Source organism: Rosa chinensis, chromosome 6 (genome assembly GCF_002994745.2).
Source record: "Rosa chinensis cultivar Old Blush chromosome 6, RchiOBHm-V2, whole genome shotgun sequence".
NCBI classification, from domain to species: Eukaryota; Viridiplantae; Streptophyta; class Magnoliopsida; order Rosales; family Rosaceae; genus Rosa; species Rosa chinensis.
In genome coordinates, this window is record NC_037093.1 from 58,944,829 (window position 1) to 58,963,905 (window position 19,077).

The 19,077-nt window shown below is 39.5% G+C and overlaps 3 protein-coding genes across 5 annotated transcripts; 2 read left to right on the top strand and 1 right to left on the bottom strand.

Annotated features, from left to right (window-relative positions):
- The first annotated feature begins 2,455 nt into the window (after positions 1-2,455).
- On the top strand, positions 2,456-6,011 carry LOC112170441. The gene is made up of 4 exons (XM_024307736.2): positions 2,456-2,971; positions 4,680-4,742; positions 4,984-5,115; positions 5,331-6,011. Exons 1-4 carry the CDS (start codon positions 2,606-2,608, stop codon positions 5,622-5,624), a joined length of 855 nt encoding a protein of 284 aa, XP_024163504.1. The 5' UTR covers positions 2,456-2,605; the 3' UTR covers positions 5,625-6,011.
- Positions 6,012-6,708: 697 nt separating this feature from the next.
- On the bottom strand, positions 6,709-10,934 carry LOC112170440 (aberrant root formation protein 4). The gene is made up of 13 exons (XM_024307735.2): positions 10,514-10,934; positions 10,281-10,430; positions 10,123-10,195; positions 9,156-9,328; positions 8,995-9,054; positions 8,702-8,846; positions 8,528-8,587; positions 8,164-8,429; positions 8,000-8,071; positions 7,766-7,843; positions 7,477-7,668; positions 7,238-7,289; positions 6,709-7,091 (listed from the first exon to the last, which is right to left on the bottom strand). The coding sequence occupies exons 1-13, from the start codon at positions 10,727-10,729 to the stop codon at positions 6,871-6,873; spliced, it is 1,758 nt and encodes a 585-aa protein (XP_024163503.1). The 5' UTR covers positions 10,730-10,934; the 3' UTR covers positions 6,709-6,870.
- A 1,260-nt stretch (positions 10,935-12,194) lies between these two features.
- LOC112170170 (trafficking protein particle complex II-specific subunit 120 homolog) lies at positions 12,195-18,661 on the top strand. Of its 3 annotated transcripts, none has more exons than XM_024307356.2 (10): positions 12,195-12,772; positions 13,009-13,215; positions 13,361-13,543; positions 13,690-13,799; positions 13,911-13,970; positions 14,345-14,633; positions 14,968-15,260; positions 15,456-16,321; positions 17,081-18,031; positions 18,143-18,661. In XM_024307356.2, exons 1-10 carry the CDS (start codon positions 12,362-12,364, stop codon positions 18,361-18,363), a joined length of 3,591 nt encoding a protein of 1,196 aa, XP_024163124.1. In that variant the 5' UTR covers positions 12,195-12,361; the 3' UTR covers positions 18,364-18,661. The 3 variants fall into 3 exon arrangements, with proteins under 3 accessions (XP_024163124.1, XP_024163123.1, XP_024163125.1); XM_024307355.2 differs by having other exon boundaries at positions 12,196-12,772; positions 14,965-15,260; XM_024307357.2 differs by lacking the exon at positions 12,195-12,772 and having other exon boundaries at positions 13,086-13,227; positions 14,965-15,260.
- Positions 18,662-19,077: the final 416 nt, after the last annotated feature.

Here is a 19,077-nt window from a genome sequence, read left to right on the forward strand (position 1 = left end):
TATTTTGGTCCTTTCCATCAAGTTCTGAATCTTGAAGATGCAAAAATTTTGTGCATATGTGTCAAAACTGATCACATTTTCATACGCTAGTCTGCCAAACATAAAATAAACTGAACTCTTATTCCTCCTTTTTAACACCAATTTAAACACAAATCAGGCCTAGTCTAGCAATCTTAACAGCAACCCTCATCAACAAATGGCAGAGTAGTGGTCACTCTCACTTTCTCTCTCGCTCTCTTTTTTCCTCTGGTGTCAACTTAGCAGCCTCCACCACTTGCCTTCTCTCTTTTTTTTTTCTTTCGATTTTACACTGGCCTTTAATAGTGGTACGGTAGAGGTAGATTAAGGTAGGATTTAGCCTGAAAATTTATGATAATATTATATTATAATAGTTGAAAAAATTATTTAGACAAGAGGCACTTTGTCCTTACATACTTGCTTTTATTTGTGTTACTATAGCTATTTTCAGAGTTATTCATTTAATTATCTGATCAGTCAAATACATATTTAGGTAAGCTTGCTATTTCAACCATAATATAACATGAGAATTGACATTTGAAAATGGTATCAAATCAAATTATTTGTGACATGTATATTTTCCTTTTCACTCCCCTGAATTTTATCCAGTTATGAACCCTAGTAATTGTGGCATATGAAGCTCTGCCTTGCTTGTCATAAAAAAAAACAAAAAAAAAACTTTGTCTTGCTATTTAAGATGGGGCCTTAATTGCTGCACCATATATATTATGCTGCATCAACTCACTAGTGCAGAATTAGGTCCTGCATTTTTTTGGGTTCACCTACTGCATTATACTGCGCCATGAATTTCAGTTTCCTTCTCCAACTAGATTGTATCTCATTTATGATCGATATTCATATAAGGCTGCTTAACATGAAAACGTGAAATTAATTTTGCATAACATATAAACGTTTGAAACTTCTTCGTTAATTCACATTATATCATTGAGAGTCAAAATGTAAATATATATTCCTTTCGAGTGTGAAATTATTTTTTATTGAATTATAATTAGGCTAAGTCATCTTTTTTTTTTTTTGCGGTATAGAGAGGGATTGTCACCATATGACTAGCTAGTTTAAACGACAACCCACAATATTTTGTACATGTGTGATAAGTTCAACAATGCATTGCTCAAACTACCGGATACTTCTAAGAATGTCCTGACATGTTCACCTACTTTTAGCATGAGTATGTGGCGAAAAAGAAAAAGAAAAAAAAGAGAACTATTTCAATTGTTAGAATCCCGTGTGTTTTAAGAGCTAGGAAACGTAAGTGCACTTCATCTTTGTAAGAGTGTATCATTCTTTTTCTAGCTAACAAAAATTAATAATAATAATTATATTAATATTATGGGAGAGTCTTTGCCTCTCTAGTGTATACTTTTTAAATGAAGATTTCATAAAAACTTTCAAATCAAACAGTTAGATGAGTATTTGAATTTTAGCTAAATGATTATTTAATCAAGAATAATTTACCCAACAATTAATTTTAAAACTCTCGCTGAGCTATCATTAGAGAGCTCCATTATAATCAATTGTTGAACGTATTCCTCTTTTATTGTGGAAAAAACATATACAAACATTATAAATATTTCATGGCCTTATAATCTAATATATATATATATATATATATATGGATACTATTAATTCAAATCATCAAATGATAATTTTCATTTCAACGGTTTGGCACAAAATGTAGATTTTAAAAACTTTAACACGTTTACTAATACATATGATAATACACCATGTACAATGATACTTACTAAAGGGCCCCGGTACTAGTGCTCATAATTTAGCATTATTACATAAGAGTCTATATATATTCGAATAATACAGATAATGTCTTCTTAAGATTATGAATTACACACATTTAGTCAAAATGTCAATTAATCATAGAATTTGACGTAATGAAATTATTAAATAGCTATTACCATTTATAGAATGGTGGAAGCAAAGAACTTAGAAGAATGGACAAACAAAATTAGAAAAATGAACGAAAGAATTCGTGACCTAAAACATTCTTTATCTCTGTGTTATAAGCATTCGGAATCGGGTTAACAACTTGACAGACAAGAAAGACAAGGCCGAAAATGTTGAATGGGTCATCACTTTTCCTCCCTTCCCTTTGCCTGTGCTTCTAGTTAATGGGCCACGGTTCACGGGTCACGGGTCATGGAACACAGGTCGGGTATTCACAACCCACGAACGAACTTTGTCAGCGTCACACACGCCACCAGGGTGGGGCCCAGCCCATAAAAAAGGATAATAAAATAAAAAACCCGTACCAAAAAAAGAAGAAAATAAAAAAAAGAGAGAAAAAGAGTCAGAGTCGCCCAGACCCACCCCGCAAACATACCCAACGAGACCCAACGAAGAGAAGAACAAAAAAAAAACTGGAATCAGCTCCACTTTCTTCACCACACATAATATAACACCACGCCTCCCCTCTCCCCTCATATGTATATATTTCAAAACCCAACCTCTCTCTCTCATTCTTCATCCGCCACTCTCCTTTCTCTCTCTAAAACCTCCTCCTTTTCCTTCTCTCTCTAAAGCCTCCTCCATCTCTTCTCTCTGAAAGGTCTCGATGCTGGTGGCGAAGGACGAGTGGACGAGTGCGGCGATGACCGACGACGTCCTCGTCGTCGAGCTACTGCTGCGGCTGAAGGAGTCGCGAGCGGCGTCATCCTCGTCGTCTCCGCTTCTCCACTATCCCTTCACGGCCAAGTCCGTGATTCCGCGGTGGGGTCTCCGGCTGCCACGCAGCAAGGCGTCGGGGTCGGCGGCGTCTTCCTCGAGATGCGACGCCGTTTGCCGGAGGAACAACAGTAAGAAGGACGACTCGACTAGATGCAGCCCCACCACGCCGCTTTCCTGGAGCGGCGGCAGCGGCGGCGGCTCGCCTTCCGGCACTGCCGATGGATTCGAAGAGTCCAGCCGCCCCAGATCCAAGGTCTAGCTCTCGCTCTCTCACTCTCTCTCTCTCTCTGATTTTTTTGCTTTTTGTGTGTTTGGATTTGTCGCTGGCTGATCTCTTTTCTGTGAAGGCTGTGTTTGTTTCATCGGTTGACCGAAATACCCACGGCGAGTGTTTCTATTCGCGTCTAGCTCAGTGTGGTGGAGCTGCCTTCTGGACTTTTCGTGTGTCCATCGTCGCGTCCATGAAGCATTCGTGTCTTCTGGAAGAGAAGCCGTTCTCATGCTTTTTTTTATATTCTTTTTTACCATATTTGTCCTTCATCCTCTTCCGTTTTTACCATGTATTTCCGTTTTAAAATCCCGATTTCGAAACCGACGTTTCTGTTTGCGTCTCACTTTTCGCTGTCGTCTCTTCAGCTGCTAAATTGCCTCCTACTCACATGCTGACAAGGTCATTTTGTTTCTCTCCTAAAGATTTTTAGATGATCTGCGGTGGTCAACCGTCGGCGGCCACCGTTCACGGTGTCGTTCATATTTTTCTCTACGACCAAAAATGGCCTACTTTTTCATTTTCCTCACGTGATACGTCAGATCGAGACACTCCCTCACGTTTTCGTCTCGCTCCTTTTGCCGGTCACCTGTCATTCTTTGTTTACCTTCCAGATTTACAAAACTACCCTCCTAAAACCCCCACCACGGGATTCGGTGGCGGTAAGGACAGTCCGGTCATTCCAATTTTCTTCCGCTGCGAAGTTTCCTTCTCTTCTGAATCCTTCTCTATTTGCGACAAACTTGAGTGCCGCGTTGAGTCAAAAGTACGGGCAGAGCGGCAGAAGCGAGGGCGTTTCGGTCATATAAATAGACTAGATAGGGTGTGGTGACGTGGGGCCCTATTCTCAAGGCGCGGTGGGGCCCAGCGGGTTTTGGCTTTGCGATAGGTCCTCGTTCGGTTTGGTGCGGCGTTTTTAGTGGGGGTTGCTGCTTTGATTTGTGAATTGGTGTGCGAGTAATTATCCCCTGTGGGGCGGTGTCGAGCGGTCTTAGGATAGACCTTCGTCTTTCTTTGAATAATGCCTTGTTGCACTTTCTGGAGATCCAGGAAAACCCGGTTGTTAATCGGGGCGGTCGGTTGGTGGATTTCGTTTTTGAATGCGGATCTGATGGTTGTGAATAGTTTGGTGCGGGTGGCTATGGTGCTTGTAATATTTTTTGTTTTTGTTTTTAAATTTAATCATTTTTAATTTTCGAAAGGGGTTTGGATTCGGTGTGAAGGTAGCTGGAGTTGTCAGCGAGCGAGAGAGAGGCAAATATTTATATGGAGGCCAATGGCGAAGTGAGGTCACGTGAGTTGTGAGGAGGTCACGTGAGGTAGGTATAAACTATGGGACTCTTTCATGTGTGGCCACGTGGAAATTCATGATGTGGCCTGAAAGATGATGGGAGATTGGGAGAGGATGTAAAGGTCTGAATTGGTGAAGCTCTGTAGGAGAAGAGGGTTAATTGGTGATTGAGGAAAGAGATGGACTTAAACTTCATTTTCTGATGTTTTAAAAAAAAAAATTCATTTTCTGATTGTGAGGTGGAATAATTGAAAGTGTTTTCTGTTCGTGTTCATTTTCTTTCAAAGATTGCGATGTTTGAGGTCTCTGCATGTTTCTGTATTAACCTATAAGATATGTACACTGCGTTATATTTTGTTCTTTGTAAGTGTATTTGCTGAAGTTTTTGCTTTGATATTTCAGGGTACTGCTACATATGAATCCACTAGCACCACCAATGGAATCAAGAGGGCAAGGAAGAAGAAGGTAAAAGACAAATTTTCTTTACTCAAATATCGTTTTTGGCACCCACTTGATTTCACTTTCAAGATAACCTACAATTTGTACAGTGTCCACCACATTATTCTGCCTCTTGATTCGTTAAAGGAATGTAATAATTAAGTAATGGGGTTTGATAGATTGGTTTGAGTTAATTTAATACTGTCATTCTCTTACCAGTTATAGACTTCTACTTTGTTTTGATTTGGACTTGATTGTTCTTTTGCAGTCATATGATGAGCTTAAAGAAGAGGAAACTTCGTTGTTGAAAGAAAGGACTAATTTGAGAAAGGAAATAGCGACATTACAGGCTACTTTTAAAGAGCAAAGAGCCAAAAATGAGCACTTAAAGAGAGCGAAGGTGATTCTGCTGTTCTTTATATATCTTTTACTATTTATATCTTCGGGTTCAAGCCCTTTTGTCTTTCATATATGTCAAGGTTCGTAAAAATAGAATGGAGAATATATTTGCATCCCTGAAAGTATATTCCTTTCAAAATTCAGAACTCATTTCTTGAATTCTCAGCCTGTTTTTGGCTCTTCTTTGCTGAATTTCAGTGTATTTTTGCTTTGCAGCTCGACTTGAACTTGCATTCTTCTGCCACAAATTTGATTGCGTACTTTGATGGAGCGGAGAACGCTATTGCCAGTCAACCCCATCAGAGAATAGCACCTCCTAGTTTCGGACACTTTCCTTCACATTTGCTTTCACATGCCACACCGTATGTTAATCCGTATCCTCAACTGGATTCCAGCGATGAACACAAGGCTGCTTCGTCATCTGGGAACAATTCTTTCGTGCTGCCTGATCTGAACATGGTGCCTTTTGAGGAGGACTCTGGTTCGGAAATGCTATACGGGATGAGCTGAGAGGAAAGCAAGGCATGGATGGTTAGATAAAGGTGTTTCAAATGTAACATAGCACATTGCCAGGGAGCTCTTTATAAGTACTATAACTAGTGTCAGCAGCATTCAGTGGAAGTTACAGATATAACCTGCTCTGAATCCCATTGTTTTAGAATTACCAAATGGGAAGTTGACTAGTGGATGGACAAAGTTTTGTGGGCTTTGTGTTTAGTATATTAGCAATAGAAGACTGTTAATTATGTGACACAGGTTCCTGCTTTTTTCTCTAATATTCTTTTCTTCGGGGTAAAAACCCCCTCGTTTTACTTATCCTTCTTCAGATTATTTAGATCAGAAGTTGTACCATTCTTTGTAGTTTTAAACGTTGCTGGACTCGCTTTTCAGTTTTCACAGTTTTACAGTGTCATTGAATTTACTATTCACCAGATGTATCAGATGAGTTCTGGATAAGGACGCGTCTATTATAGAGTTGCAGTTCCAAGTAGAAGTTCCTTTATATGGAGGTTGAAGTTGAAATTTCGCTGCGGGTTTGGATTTGGTTCATTGCTAAAACCAGACCAGGTTGCAGACTTGCAGTAGTTGGGACAATCTAAGCCTGCCATAATTGAATGGACACGCGTCCCTTAAAAGTGGAAAGTTATTCGTACGCAGATTGTAATGATATCGACGCATGGAATATGAGGGATCCAGAACTTCTACCCCATTCCGAAATTTTCACTGTTAAATAGTTTTTTGGTCAAATTTAAAAGGCCGGTAGGGTTTTGATGCCGAATCTCATACTCCCAAATTTAAACTATGGAACTTAATTGTGCTACTAATTTTTTACGATAAACTTCTAAGCACTAAAATGTTCTTACTTATCAGTTCATATGTTGGTTATTGTGAAGCAATGGATTTACAATTTTTTTTTTTTTTTTAGAATTACTATTTGCTATGAAAGAATGTGCAAAAATTTCAACGATGCTCGAAAGCATGTGGGAGCACTTAAACAGGAACACTCGGCCATTGTTGGGTTTAGACAAGTAAATCTGAACTCAATGATTCAAATCTCTTGGCATCATTAACAGATCCTTGAAAGACGAGTGTCTTGTTGAGAAATCATATAACAAAATCATCAAAACAAACATGTTTACTAGGATCCCATGTAATTCTAATTTTTTATACACTGTTTTCAACTGTACAGGTACAGAATCTCATATTTGGAATGGCAAACAGGAAACAAAAATGGGATATATATCCAGGTGACAACTTACGTAGACTCTTTCAGCTTTTCTTCAACAAGCTCTATACAGCGGTACAAAACTAATTCGACTGGGTTAAAAGTGCACAGAGTGTCACCTGCAAGCTCATTATTTTCATTCTTGTTCTTTGCCACTATGCCTGTAACTAGGGTTCGCAGAGGTAGAAGCCATTCATTATAGGCTTTCTGTAAATTGCTTCTGGAAACTACTCCGGTATAGTTGGTCTTTCCTGTACCATTTTTCACCAGAGTGGAGTATACAAGTGAGAAGTAGATTAAATTTTGAGGGGGCTTGCAACACTTAGCAATAACGTACAATGTCCAAAGTAGAGACAAAGACACCACAAGCTTTATTAATTCAATGATGATATTTTACCTCTTGATTCTGCTATCAATACATATCGGTACAAGTTGAGTGCAGCTAAGACCTGTTGAATGGTACAAATATTGTCATGTGATTTAGAAAAGCTGACATGATCAATAAGCCTACACAATAAGTGGCAAGCACAAGCTTAACAAAAAGGCACTAATAAGCTTATACATGAACAATTCATTAATTTAAGCAATTCATGAAATAATCAGAAAAGAAACCAGCAAAGCTAGTGGAAGAAATACCGAATCAGTATGCTCAGGAAAGGATGGAGGTCCTCCCTTCGGGGGCCTTAGAATCGACTCCACCAATTCCAGGACGCTGGCAGTCCACAACGATGAACGGGGATATGTATTATTTTCTTCTTGCAAAGCTTCATCATTTCCCATTCTTTCCTTGTGCATCTCTCCTTTAACAATATCTAAAAGGATTGCACTCTAGATAAAGTTTCAAAATTAGTTAATTTAGCTTCAAGTCTAACTTTTAACTGAAGTGAAGGCATGCATATCATGAAGACTGTCCACATAGGTTTACCATAGATGAAGAATCACTTTTTGTGATTAAAGCCTTTAGAATGTCGAACCTATGAGAAGTTGGAATATCAGCCAGAATCTGGTTTTGAGTGGCAAACATTAGTGATGGTTTATAAAGTACATCATAAGCAAAAGCTTAGTGCCAAATGACCATAGAATGAGATAAGTATAACAGCCACATACTATCTTGTATGGCCAAAAAAAACCGTGAGGCAACAATAATTCAAATCCTCACCGATTTAAATGCATTAAAGGCATTCTTCCTCAGCTCTGTGTCTGATGTATACATGATGACCATTTGAACAGCCTAAAATGTAGCATAAGGAGATAAAACAAATTAGACTATCTTCCTCTTTGATAAAAAAAGAAGATGAATACATAATGATGGCAAGAGACAACCTGCAGAAGAGCAAAAAGGCCCGCCATGTCAGATGAGAAGTCACTATGTTTGTCACAAGGGGAAATATTTCCACCTCTGATGCTAAGCAGAAAATCAATTGCATGTTTTTTAAGTTCCCATGGCAGATTGACAGAAGCTAGAATGTGCTTGAGCATGCCAAAAGCTTGCCACCTTTTAGTCTGATTATTCTGAAGTTCAACCTTGACAGCAGTCAAATCCTCATCAGCAGCCGTAGCAACCTCATTAGAAGCATGGCCCCAAATCACTTCATCAAAGCAACAGAAAGTTGAGGCGGAAAAGTGTCAAGCTAGAAAAAGATTGATACAAAGAGAAAAGGAACAACCAACATTCACAAACATAAACCTGAAACAGATGCACCACATTTGACGTCGGAGAAACAATCAACATGTAAATCTTCATCGTCTGAGCGCAAAAACAAGACACAAGAAAAGAAACATCAAGGTCTAAAAATTGGATTAAAAAAACAGTATTATATCATATAATGGATAAGTACTCATAGTGATTAATGGAATTTACCTCGTATTACAATCCTACTTATTTTGTCAACATTAGACCCAGTAATTAAGCCAAGATATGACAAACCACAAAACGGGAAGAAACTAGACAGTTGCAGCACAAAGGGCTGCGAACTTAAAACTTCAAAATTCATGCTGACAAGAGCCTGCGCATGAAAGGTGTAATTTGAGAGACATATAGAAAGTAAATCAAAATATATGATAAAATCCAGCACTTTAGATGGGCACTTCTGTAGATATAGCACAGATTAACATGACAGTCAAACTTGAACTTAGAGATGGAGATATGCCAACCATAATTTCTAAGACATAAAGACCAAGAAGAGCACAAAGCTTTTCATATACTCCTCCTTCCTGTTGCATGGAACAAAAAGATTATCAGGATCTAAGAATATACAAAGAATCCAGTGAATATCTGTAAAGCAAGAATAACCAACTACCAAACTGTCACTGACCAACTTCAAGCAAACTGCATGTATGGAATTAGCAATGCCCACGGCTCTATCAAACATTTTTTGTAATTCTGCTTCATCTTCCAACTCCAAAGACACGGTCTTCAAAACTTTGAGGATAATTCCAGTAGCTTCTTTTACTTGCTCAAAGTGACGCCTCTTAAGGCAAGGAAATACTGAAAGTAAGAAGGAAAATAAAGTACAAATTTTTTTAGCCCTCTCAGCAGGTAAAAAAAAACATAGTTTCATAATCACGATCATGCCATTTTGGTTCGAGAATAAGCGAGAAACAGCACCACAAAAAAATGTGAACTGTGATCCAAAAGCATGAGAAAGTTCAATTCAGTGGCACTGTGCTATCAGAAACCCAAGGATAGAAATTCCAAGTTTCTTACTTGGTTGGCCCTTAAGACAGCCATCAACGGATTACAAATCATTTAATAAGGGGAAGATCCATATATACATTTTTTTTTTAATTTTTTAAAGAAAGACCAACAGATCTTCAACTAGCAGGAGATTGCTTCTCCAGATGTTCAATAAAAGACCCCTGTTTTCCCCTGCAACCAACTTCTCCAGCAAGTCTTAAGTGAAATGAGCACACAATACTCAGGTGCAGAACCTCTTTTATGCTTTCTCAACCTTTCCACTCAGTTAAAAATTTAAAATACTACCTTCACCTCACCCCCACCAGCATTCTCTACACCATTCTAGCTCAAGGACAACCAATAAAGCAGAAATGGGAATACTAAAGCTCAGTCACAACCCAAAGAAGAAGCTATTATTGCTAGCATAGAACATGTAACATTAATTTCTGCAGAATTTACTGACATTGTTGTCTCACACAGGAACAAAAGAGCATATAAAATAAAGAAGACATATCGCCACCAACAACTCAATTTGTACCAATTCCATAAATGATATAGATAATGAATCTACACATTGGTCAGGGAAGGAAGCTCATTGAACTCACCTTTAGAAAACACCGAGAAAAGAGGCACAACATAGCCATAATCCCCGCCTTTCATAGTTAGGTAAGCCAATGCCTGAGCCAAATTACAATTTAACATCATCAAAAGACTAAAACCCCAACAAATATTAAGCTGAAATAAAGCAGTAAAGGCCACATACTTCGCCAAGAACTGAAAGGATGTCTCTGGCACCACACATTGATACAAACCGATCGATAATGCTCTCGAACACCTCCAGGCACCTCTCCGAAACACCTCCCAACTCCGAAACGGCCTTCGGCAACTCAAACAAGAGCTGATCAAAGATCGCCTGACACATCAACCAACAGTTCGTAAAACATCAATGTTAGGGTTTGGAATTGAAATAGACGATGAGTTTAGATGAAATTGAACCTGGTCTGACTGAGAAGAGATGAATTGGTGAACTTGCGTGAGGGTTCGGAAGGCGGTGGCTTCTGAATCTTCGTTGTCCGGGACTGATTGAGCGGAGGTTGAATTGAGGAAGTCGACGAGCTCCGAGACCGAGCTTTGTGGTGGATCAGCTGGTTGGGAGAGTGAGGTTAGGATCTGTTGAAGAACAGCAGAGGACTGGTCCGGTTGGTCCGCCATGGTAGCGCGCCAAAATTTGGAAACGTAGAAGATGAGGTTGCTCTGAATCTGAATTCGGATTCCGTTGCAGTGCCGCTAGGGTTTTTGTTTCCAAATGGAAGAATAAGGCGCGAAGGTGAATCTAACCTTGAATCATCTAGTACCCTCTCAGTCTCTCCCCTCGACCAAAAACAAAAACATGTTTTTCAGTGATACTTTTGCATCTATGCCCAAGAACAATGTTAAATTACAATTTACATCCCTAGTAATTTTGGGTCGGAATACGAGGAAGAGTTGTGTTGAATTATAAAAGTTATACTTGTGATGTAGAGCAAAATTAAACGTGATGCAAACATTAAGTGGCCAACTTTATCTGAGTTAGAAGTTGTAAACAAATTTAACACAAGTTTAATTTTTTGACGGGAAGAACATTCATTGTAATAATTAAAATGACCAGAGATCATAATAGTACAAAGACTACTTGTTACAAGAGTACTAACACTTAAAAATTAAGCACATCCGACTCACCTAGAATGATCACTTAGTAAACCCACTAGAGAAGCAAATCACCTTTAAAGGAAATACTAGTCTACTTTGTATCCCGCCTAGGCAGACATTGTACATCTAAAAAAACACATAACGCTCTTACTAAAACAATAGACTTAGATAAGAATGACAAATCTCAAGAACAATATTTGACGTTTCAATAGACTACTCCTCAAAAAGCTCTTATGAGTATTATCTAAGTAGTCCCAACTCTAGCTTGGACTACGAGAATGGCAATTAAAGGGTGAGGTTGGGTTGTGTTCGCACAACCACCACCTCAAGCCCCACACCCTAAGGTCCAAAGCCAATGGCTTATAAGAGCTTACATCCAAAAAACCTAGAGCTGAACCCAAAGCCCAACCCAGGCTCACGTGCGCGAACTTCTTCCAACAATATGGGGGTTGTCGAGAGCCCACGCAATTGCCCGCGGTATCCTCAATGCTTGTAAGCTTAAGCTATCCCAATAGTTGAAAAAGTCACCTAACTGCTTAGAAAGCAGCTCTTTTCCTTATCGATTCAACACAAGCTTAGTGAATCATAATAATGAGCTCATTCTGTCGAAATTGACAAGACCAAAAGCAAAAAATGAAATTACAAGTCTTCAGTTATGAGTTTCATAATATTCAAACAACACTAGTTTTTTTAGTTATGAGTTTCATAATATCCAAACTATATTAGTTGAAACAGAAGAGTGACTTATGTATAGATATAAAATTTAAATTAAACAAATATTTTTATTTTTCTTATTTTCCATTAATTATTCCTTTATGTATTACTTAATCCAATTCTAACATAATTTCTCAAGTTAAACAAAGAGTTATTTTTGCTACAGTATTGTTCAAATATCAATGAAGTCAGATTTTCCCCCAATGTCCAAAATGTAAATAAATAAATAAAGGACTAAACTTTACTTATACGAGGACCAAAGTCACCTAATAACACCTTTCCCTCCTCTCCCTCTTAATCATAACCATAACCAACACCAACACCAACACCAAACCTCACACTCCCTCACTCCGATCACCGATCTGACCCCCATTTCTCACTCTCATGCTCCCAATCCACTACGCTTGACTCCATCACACTCAACCTAAACTCCGATCCGAAATGGAGCCGGACGTGAGCATCGAAACCAGCTCCATGATCCGCGTGGCGGTCCTCCCCATCGGCCACGTGCCCCCGGTCCTCCTGCGCGACTACCACTCCATGCTGCTCCGCCACCAGTCGATCCCTCTCTCCGCCGTCAGCTCCTTCTACACCGAGCACCAGAAGTCGCCCTTCGCTCACCAGCCCTGGGACTCCGGCAGCCTCCGCTTCAAGTTCGTCCTCGGCGGCGCCCCTCCCAGCCCCTGGGAGGACTTCCAGTCCAACCGCAAAACCCTTGCCGTCATCGGAATCTGCCACTGCCCTTCCTCCCCGGATCTCGGCTCCGTCATGGATCAATTCGATTCCGCCTGTAGAGCCTACCCTGCCGCACTCGTCGAACGCTGCTTTGCCTTCTGCCCCGCCGATTCTCAGGTGTGTAAGCTCAATTTCGAATCAACTGTTAGGTTCTGCTTATTATTATATGAGCTTTCGATTTTGATTTTATTGAATTCTAAGATATGAACTTCAAAACTTAAAGTTCTAAGGAGTAATTTTATCAACTAGAAGGGATTTATGTGCAGGATTAATTGAATTTTTGCTAGCTAGCTGCACCTTACGGCGCTTAGGAATCTGGCTCCTTATCTGATTTTAAATTGATTGTTTTGCAGTTGGAGGATGGGAGTAAGAAAGGGTGGAACCTGATGCTGTTCCCACCGGCGGATCGGGCCACACAGGAGTTTCACTTGCAAACGATGATGCAAGACATAGCGGCCTCATTGCTAATGGAGTTTGAGAAATGGGTGCTTAAGGCTGAGCCTGCGGGGACTATTGTCAAGACGCCTTTGGATTCTCAAGCTACTCTCAACTCAGAGGAGGTTTATATCTAGGTGTCTTATAGAATTTTAAGCTGTTTTTGTGTGTTTGTAGTTTTATGGTACATGCGGGGTGTTTGTATGTGCAATTCTTTGCGTTAAATGTGTTCGGCTCTAAAATTAGTAATGCCTGAAAAAAAAAATGCAGGTTATAAAGGCGAAGAAACGGAGGCTTGGGCGTGCACAGAAGACTATGGGTGATTATTGCTTGTTGGCAGGATCACCGGTTGATGCCAATCTTCATTACTCTACTGCATTAGAACTTGCTAGGTTGACCGGAGATTTTTTTTGGTATGCTGGTGCATTGGAGGGAAGCGTTTGTGCATTACTGGTAATGATTCCCCCAGACTTTCATGGCTTGCTGTTTGACTATTGTTTAGATTTCCTATTGACTAATTGGTCCTCGATACTCGCTTGCAAATTCTATCCATTTGGAACTGTCTGTTGATTGTTTAATATATATATACATGTTATCAGATTGATCGAATGGGCCAAAAGGATACAGCTGTGGAAGAGGAAGTTAGATATCGGTATAATAGTGTCATTTTGCACTACAGGAAGTCGTTCATACAAGAGAATGCTCAGAGGTAATTCATGAAATTCTTGTCTAGGTAGTTGCAACTTTTTAGTGCATTGTATAGTTGATACTTATGAATCCTGGAATACTTAACTGTACTTTATTATTCATTTCTGTGCAGAGTTTCACCCTTAACATTTGAACTTGAGGCTACTTTGAAATTGGCAAGGTTTCTTTGCAGGTAAAACTTTCTTGATGAACACAATATGATTTGATAGTGACCTGATAAACTTCTTTTTTGTGATTACTGTTAAATGAAATGACAAGTATCCGCACGTTTATATTAAAACAAAAAGACGTGCATCACATGTATCTCTCATTCTAGCTGGATATTGTCCTGGCTGGAAATTTGTGGGCCTTTACTTTTCTTTTCTTTTTTTGGTGCATTAGTATTGATTTTAACCCTTGCGCTCTGACTACAAGTCCTATGAACCAGATGCTTCATAAACATTCACGTTATATGAGAATATACATGGGATGACCAATATCATATCAAACATAAGTTATACTTGCACTGTTTCATCTTATGAACTTAATTTTATTTTGTTTTGGCAGACGTGAGCTGGCTAAGGAGGTAGTGGAGCTACTAACAAATGCAGCAGATGGTGCGAAATCTCTGATTGATGCCAGTGATAGACTTGTACTTTATGTTGAAATAGCTCGTTTATATGGAACTCTCGGTTATCAGCGAAAAGCTGCCTTTTTCTCAAGGCAGGTAGCTCAGTTATATTTGCAACAAGATAATAGACTGGCTGCCATTAGTGCAATGCAAGTTTTGGCAATGACCACAAAAGCATATCGTGTTCAAAGTAAAGCTTCAACCTTAGAAGATTCTCTTCCCAAAGTGAGTAAAAATAATTCCTGGATATTTTGCATTTCTGTTTGTCTGCTGGCTTCTGCACATGCATGTATTGTGTTTTCAGACCAATTGCTGGTTTAGTATATGCATCTGAGGTTGGGCTATGCTGACCATCAATGGCATATTTTAGTCCCTTCTCTATTGTAATTCAGAATGGAACTCTTGTAGTGGAAATAAAGAATTAGGTTGAGAGGCTTATTCTCCCAGAAACATTCTTGTGTAATTTCTCTTTAATAAGTCTTGTTTACTTCGCAGCTTAGATTGTGCATATATTCTTGGGAAATAATTCACTAATTTTTCTTTTATTTCCTGACAGAAGGAAACTGGATCAAGTGTTGTTGAAGGTGGGAAAATGCTCCATCAGTCAGTAGTCTCTCTATTTGAGTCTCAGTGGAGCACATTACAGATGGTTGTACTAAGGGAAATCCTGCTATCTGCTGTCCGAGCAGGAGATCCTCTTGCTGCGTGGGGTGCAGCTGCAAGACTACTAAGATCATATTATCCTTTAATTACACCTGCTGGGCAAAATGGCCTTGCTAGTGCACTTTCCAATTCAGCGGATCGGTTGCCATCAGGAACTCGCTGTGCTGACCCTGCCTTACCTTTCATTAGGTCTTCACCAGTACCTAAGCATTTTCCTGTTAGTAAATGAACATTTTATATCCTATGCACCTAATAACAATAACATTATAATCTGTGCTATCCTAATCTAGAGTCTATTTACATTGTCAAGTATAATGTAAATCTCATTAGAGTTCATTTAATTTTTGTGTGGTATCCTAATTCAGTCTTGTAATATGCTTCTAGGTTGTATTCTTTTCCTCTCCATCCCTCACAAATGGACATTGTAAAGCGCAATCCTGCAAGAGAAGACTGGTGGGCTGGAGCTGCTAATACTGGGCCTTTTATTTATACGCCATTCAGCAAGGGAGAGCCAAGCAATAACAGCAAACAGGAGCTGATTTGGATTGTTGGAGAACCAGTTCAGATTTTGGTGGAACTGGCAAACCCATGCGGCTTTGATTTGAGGGTCGATAGTATATATCTCTCTGTGCCTTCAGGAAATTTTGATGCTTTTCCAGTCACTGTAAATCTTCCACCCAATTCATCAAAGGTGGTCACTTTATCAGGGATCCCAACTTCAGTGGGGCCAGTGACAATTCCTGGTTGCACCGTCCACTGCTTTGGTGTTATTACTGAACACCTGTTTAAGGATGTTGACAATCTACTCCTTGGAGCTACACAAGGACTTGTTCTTTCTGACCCTTTCAGATGTTGTGGGTCTGCAAGGTTGAAAAATATATCTGTTCCAAGTATTTCTGTAGTACCGCCACTGCCATTACTGGTTTCACGTGTTGTTGGTGGTGATGGTGCAATCATTCTACACGAAGGTGAAATTCGTGATATATGGATAAGTCTGGCTAATGCTGGTACAGTTCCAGTTGAGCAAGTCCATGTATCGCTATCTGGAAAACACCAAGATTCTGTTCTCTTTATTGCATCTGAAACCTTAAAATCTGCCCTTCCCTTGAGGCCTGGAGCAGAAGTGACAATTCCTGTGACTTTAAAAGCTTGGCGAATTGTCTTAGCGGATGCAGATACTGCTGCTGGCAGGAGTGCCTTTAAGCACTCTAAGGATGGAAATAGCCCCACATTGTTGATCCATTATGCAGGTAAATTTTGTATTTGATATGCAGGGAGCCTCTCTCATGGGACCTTATAATAAGGACTCCATAAAGACTTTCAAATAAATGGTTGAATGAGTGTTTTAAGTTTGGGTTGAGATTTTGGAATATTCTTCATGCAAGCCTTCCAACTGTTGATTTGACAGGCCTTAAGTCCTTACTGCAATGTACATTTTAGATAGGCCCCCATTAATATATAATTTTTTTTGACTTTGTCAAGGGGAACCCAAAGGCTTCCTAGGCCCAAGATAAACCCCTTCGGCACATGTGAAATGCTCCAACTGTGCATTGCAGCACAGTGCCTGGCCACTTTGACAGCTTCGGGATTCGAACCTAGGTTGGGGAGCACACCCAACTAGGCAAGAACCACTAGGCCACTTGCAGTGGTTCCCATTAATATATAATGATTGGTCTTTCTCTATCACAAGCACAGATTACAGTTTGGCTTTGTAAGTTAAAAAAATTTGTTCACTGTCAACCCAGAGTCCGGAACTAAAAGAAATGACGAGTGTAATATTACTGTCTAATAAGCATTGTTTTATTTGCTTTCAAGTATATAATATGCTCTCTCTATTTTCAATGCTATGTATTGTTTGCAAGACTAGCGGTGGCACCAGGCGTATGAAATGATTCAGGGCATTTGCAATTTAGTAGTGCTACTTGTTTCCTTTCCAAGAGTAATTCTTGTCTACCTTGTGATACTCAGTTTTCTCTCTGATAATGATGCTGTTTTGTTTTGCTTCTCAGGGACTCTGCCAAATACTGCAGATCCTTCAACAGAAAAGTCTGTTGTCCCACCTGGCAGACGCCTGGTTGTTCCTTTGCAGATTTGTGTTTTGCAAGGTTTGTCTTTTGTAAAGGCTCGTCTGCTCTCGATGGAGATTCCTGCACAAGTAGGTGAAAACCTTCCGAAGCCTGTTCATATTGACAATAGTCTCACTGAAGGAGCTGTGGGCACTCCAAATAAGATGGACAGATTGGTGAAAATTGATCCTTTTAGAGGAAGCTGGGGACTACGCTTCCTTGAACTTGAGTTGTCTAATCCAACTGATGTTGTCTTTGAAATTAGTGTTTCAGTCCAACTGGAGAACACTGATCATGAGCATAGCCTCTCCGTTGATCGAGATGCTACTGAGTATGGTTACCCTAAAACAAGAATTGATCGAGATTGTTCTGCGAGGGTACTGATACCACTGGAGCATTTTAAATTGCCTGTTCTTGATGATTCTTTTTTTGTAAAAGATAATCAAGCTGATGGGAGTGGCAGAAGTTATAGCTTTTCAGAAAGGAATACGAAAGCTGAACTTAATGCCTCTATCAAGAACCTTATATCTAGAATAAAGGTTAGGTGGCAATCAGGGCGAAACAGCTCTGGAGAATTAAATATCAAGGATGCTGTACAGGCTGCCCTTCAGACATCTGTTATGGATGTACTGCTGCCAGACCCATTAACATTTTGCTTCAGGCTTTCCAGAAATGGCCCTGGAGCTGAAAATATTGATTCCCATGAAGAATCCAATGATCAAGTTGACTCTTCTGCTTCTAAAGGATCTGTGATGGCGCATGAAATGACTCCAATGGAAGTTATGGTTCGTAACAACACAAAGGAATTAATCAAGATGAGTCTTAACGTTGTGTGCAGAGATGTTGCGGGAGAGGATTGTGTAGAGTGTGCAAATGCAACTGTCTTATGTTCTGGTAATGTTGCTTAATTCAACCTTCTTAGTTTTGTTATTCCTCTACTGTTTGTTATTATAAAGCGATTTCTTTCTTTCATTACTGAAGGGGTTTGTTTAATATTATGTGTAGGTGTTTTGGGTGGGATAACCATGGAGGTTCCACCGCTTGAAGAAATCAAGCATTCTTTCTCTTTGTATTTTCTCGTCCCCGGGGAGTACACACTAATAGCGGCTGCCATGATCGAAGATGCTAATGATATCCTCAGGGCTCGTGCAAGAACCAAATCCTCTGATGAGCCGATCTTCTGTCGTGGCCCTCCATATCATGTCCGGGTTGTTGGCACTGCATAAATGGTTCGTCCCACTTGTAATGTCAATTGGACTAGCAGCTCAAATTGTAGTATGTTAGGGTAGAGAGATGATGCTTTCAGTTTCAGCAAATCATGCTGGTTTTTTTTAGGCAACGGCAGGAGTTATGGTCATTATTCTTGAGATGTGCTGGGGACCCGTCTCCTATTTTATCGAGTTCCGGAAACAAATTCATATCATTAGGGTGTTACCTTGTTGTATATTTACATTCAGAGTACCTGTTGTGAAATACGCTCTTACTATCTTCAATCTATCACTGGCTACTCGACCAAAAAAAAAACTGTCACTGGCTTCTACCAAATAATGTATTCAGAGTTCTTATCATGGGGTTCAACCAAGGTTTTAAATATCGGTATCTTCATATCTATCGGTACTTTGAAAAAGGGAGATATCGGAAATATCGGGAATACAAGGTACGAAAATATCGTTTTTGAAAAAAGTCAATTTATTAGAAATTTAGAACTACATATAAATAAATATGAATGCTAACTTCATCTACATCCAAAAAGAGACTCTAGGCGATTGAAAAGCCGCTCGTTGGTCTACGAAAAATGCAATAATCAGACCAAGATATATGACCCATATAGTGCGAATTGTAGTGATGGACATGATAGTTATAGATCTCTTATGATAGTTATAGATCTCTTTAGAGTTGCCGACTGTTTCCCTTATAAAGGGATAATAAGGATGAACCAA

Excerpts from the sequence above, each read along its gene's own strand:
- LOC112170441 (XM_024307736.2), top strand. The coding sequence starts at position 2,606 with ATGCTGGTGGCGAAGGACGAGTGGACGAGTGCGGCGATGACCGACGAC. Across the intron at positions 2,972-4,679 it reads CCAGCCGCCCCAGATCCAAG|GGTACTGCTACATATGAATC; the intron begins GTCTAGCTCTCG and ends TTGATATTTCAG. Across the intron at positions 4,743-4,983 it reads AGAGGGCAAGGAAGAAGAAG|TCATATGATGAGCTTAAAGA; the intron begins GTAAAAGACAAA and ends GTTCTTTTGCAG.
- LOC112170440 (XM_024307735.2), bottom strand. The coding sequence starts at position 10,729 with ATGGCGGACCAACCGGACCAGTCCTCTGCTGTTCTTCAACAGATCCTA. Across the intron at positions 10,431-10,513 it reads TCTCTTCTCAGTCAGACCAG|GCGATCTTTGATCAGCTCTT; the intron begins GTTCAATTTCAT and ends TTGATGTGTCAG. Across the intron at positions 8,847-8,994 it reads TTTATGTCTTAGAAATTATG|GCTCTTGTCAGCATGAATTT; the intron begins GTTGGCATATCT and ends TTTCATGCGCAG.
- LOC112170170 (XM_024307355.2), top strand. The coding sequence starts at position 12,362 with ATGGAGCCGGACGTGAGCATCGAAACCAGCTCCATGATCCGCGTGGCG. Across the intron at positions 12,773-13,008 it reads TCTGCCCCGCCGATTCTCAG|TTGGAGGATGGGAGTAAGAA; the intron begins GTGTGTAAGCTC and ends ATTGTTTTGCAG. Across the intron at positions 13,216-13,360 it reads CTACTCTCAACTCAGAGGAG|GTTATAAAGGCGAAGAAACG; the intron begins GTTTATATCTAG and ends AAAAAAATGCAG.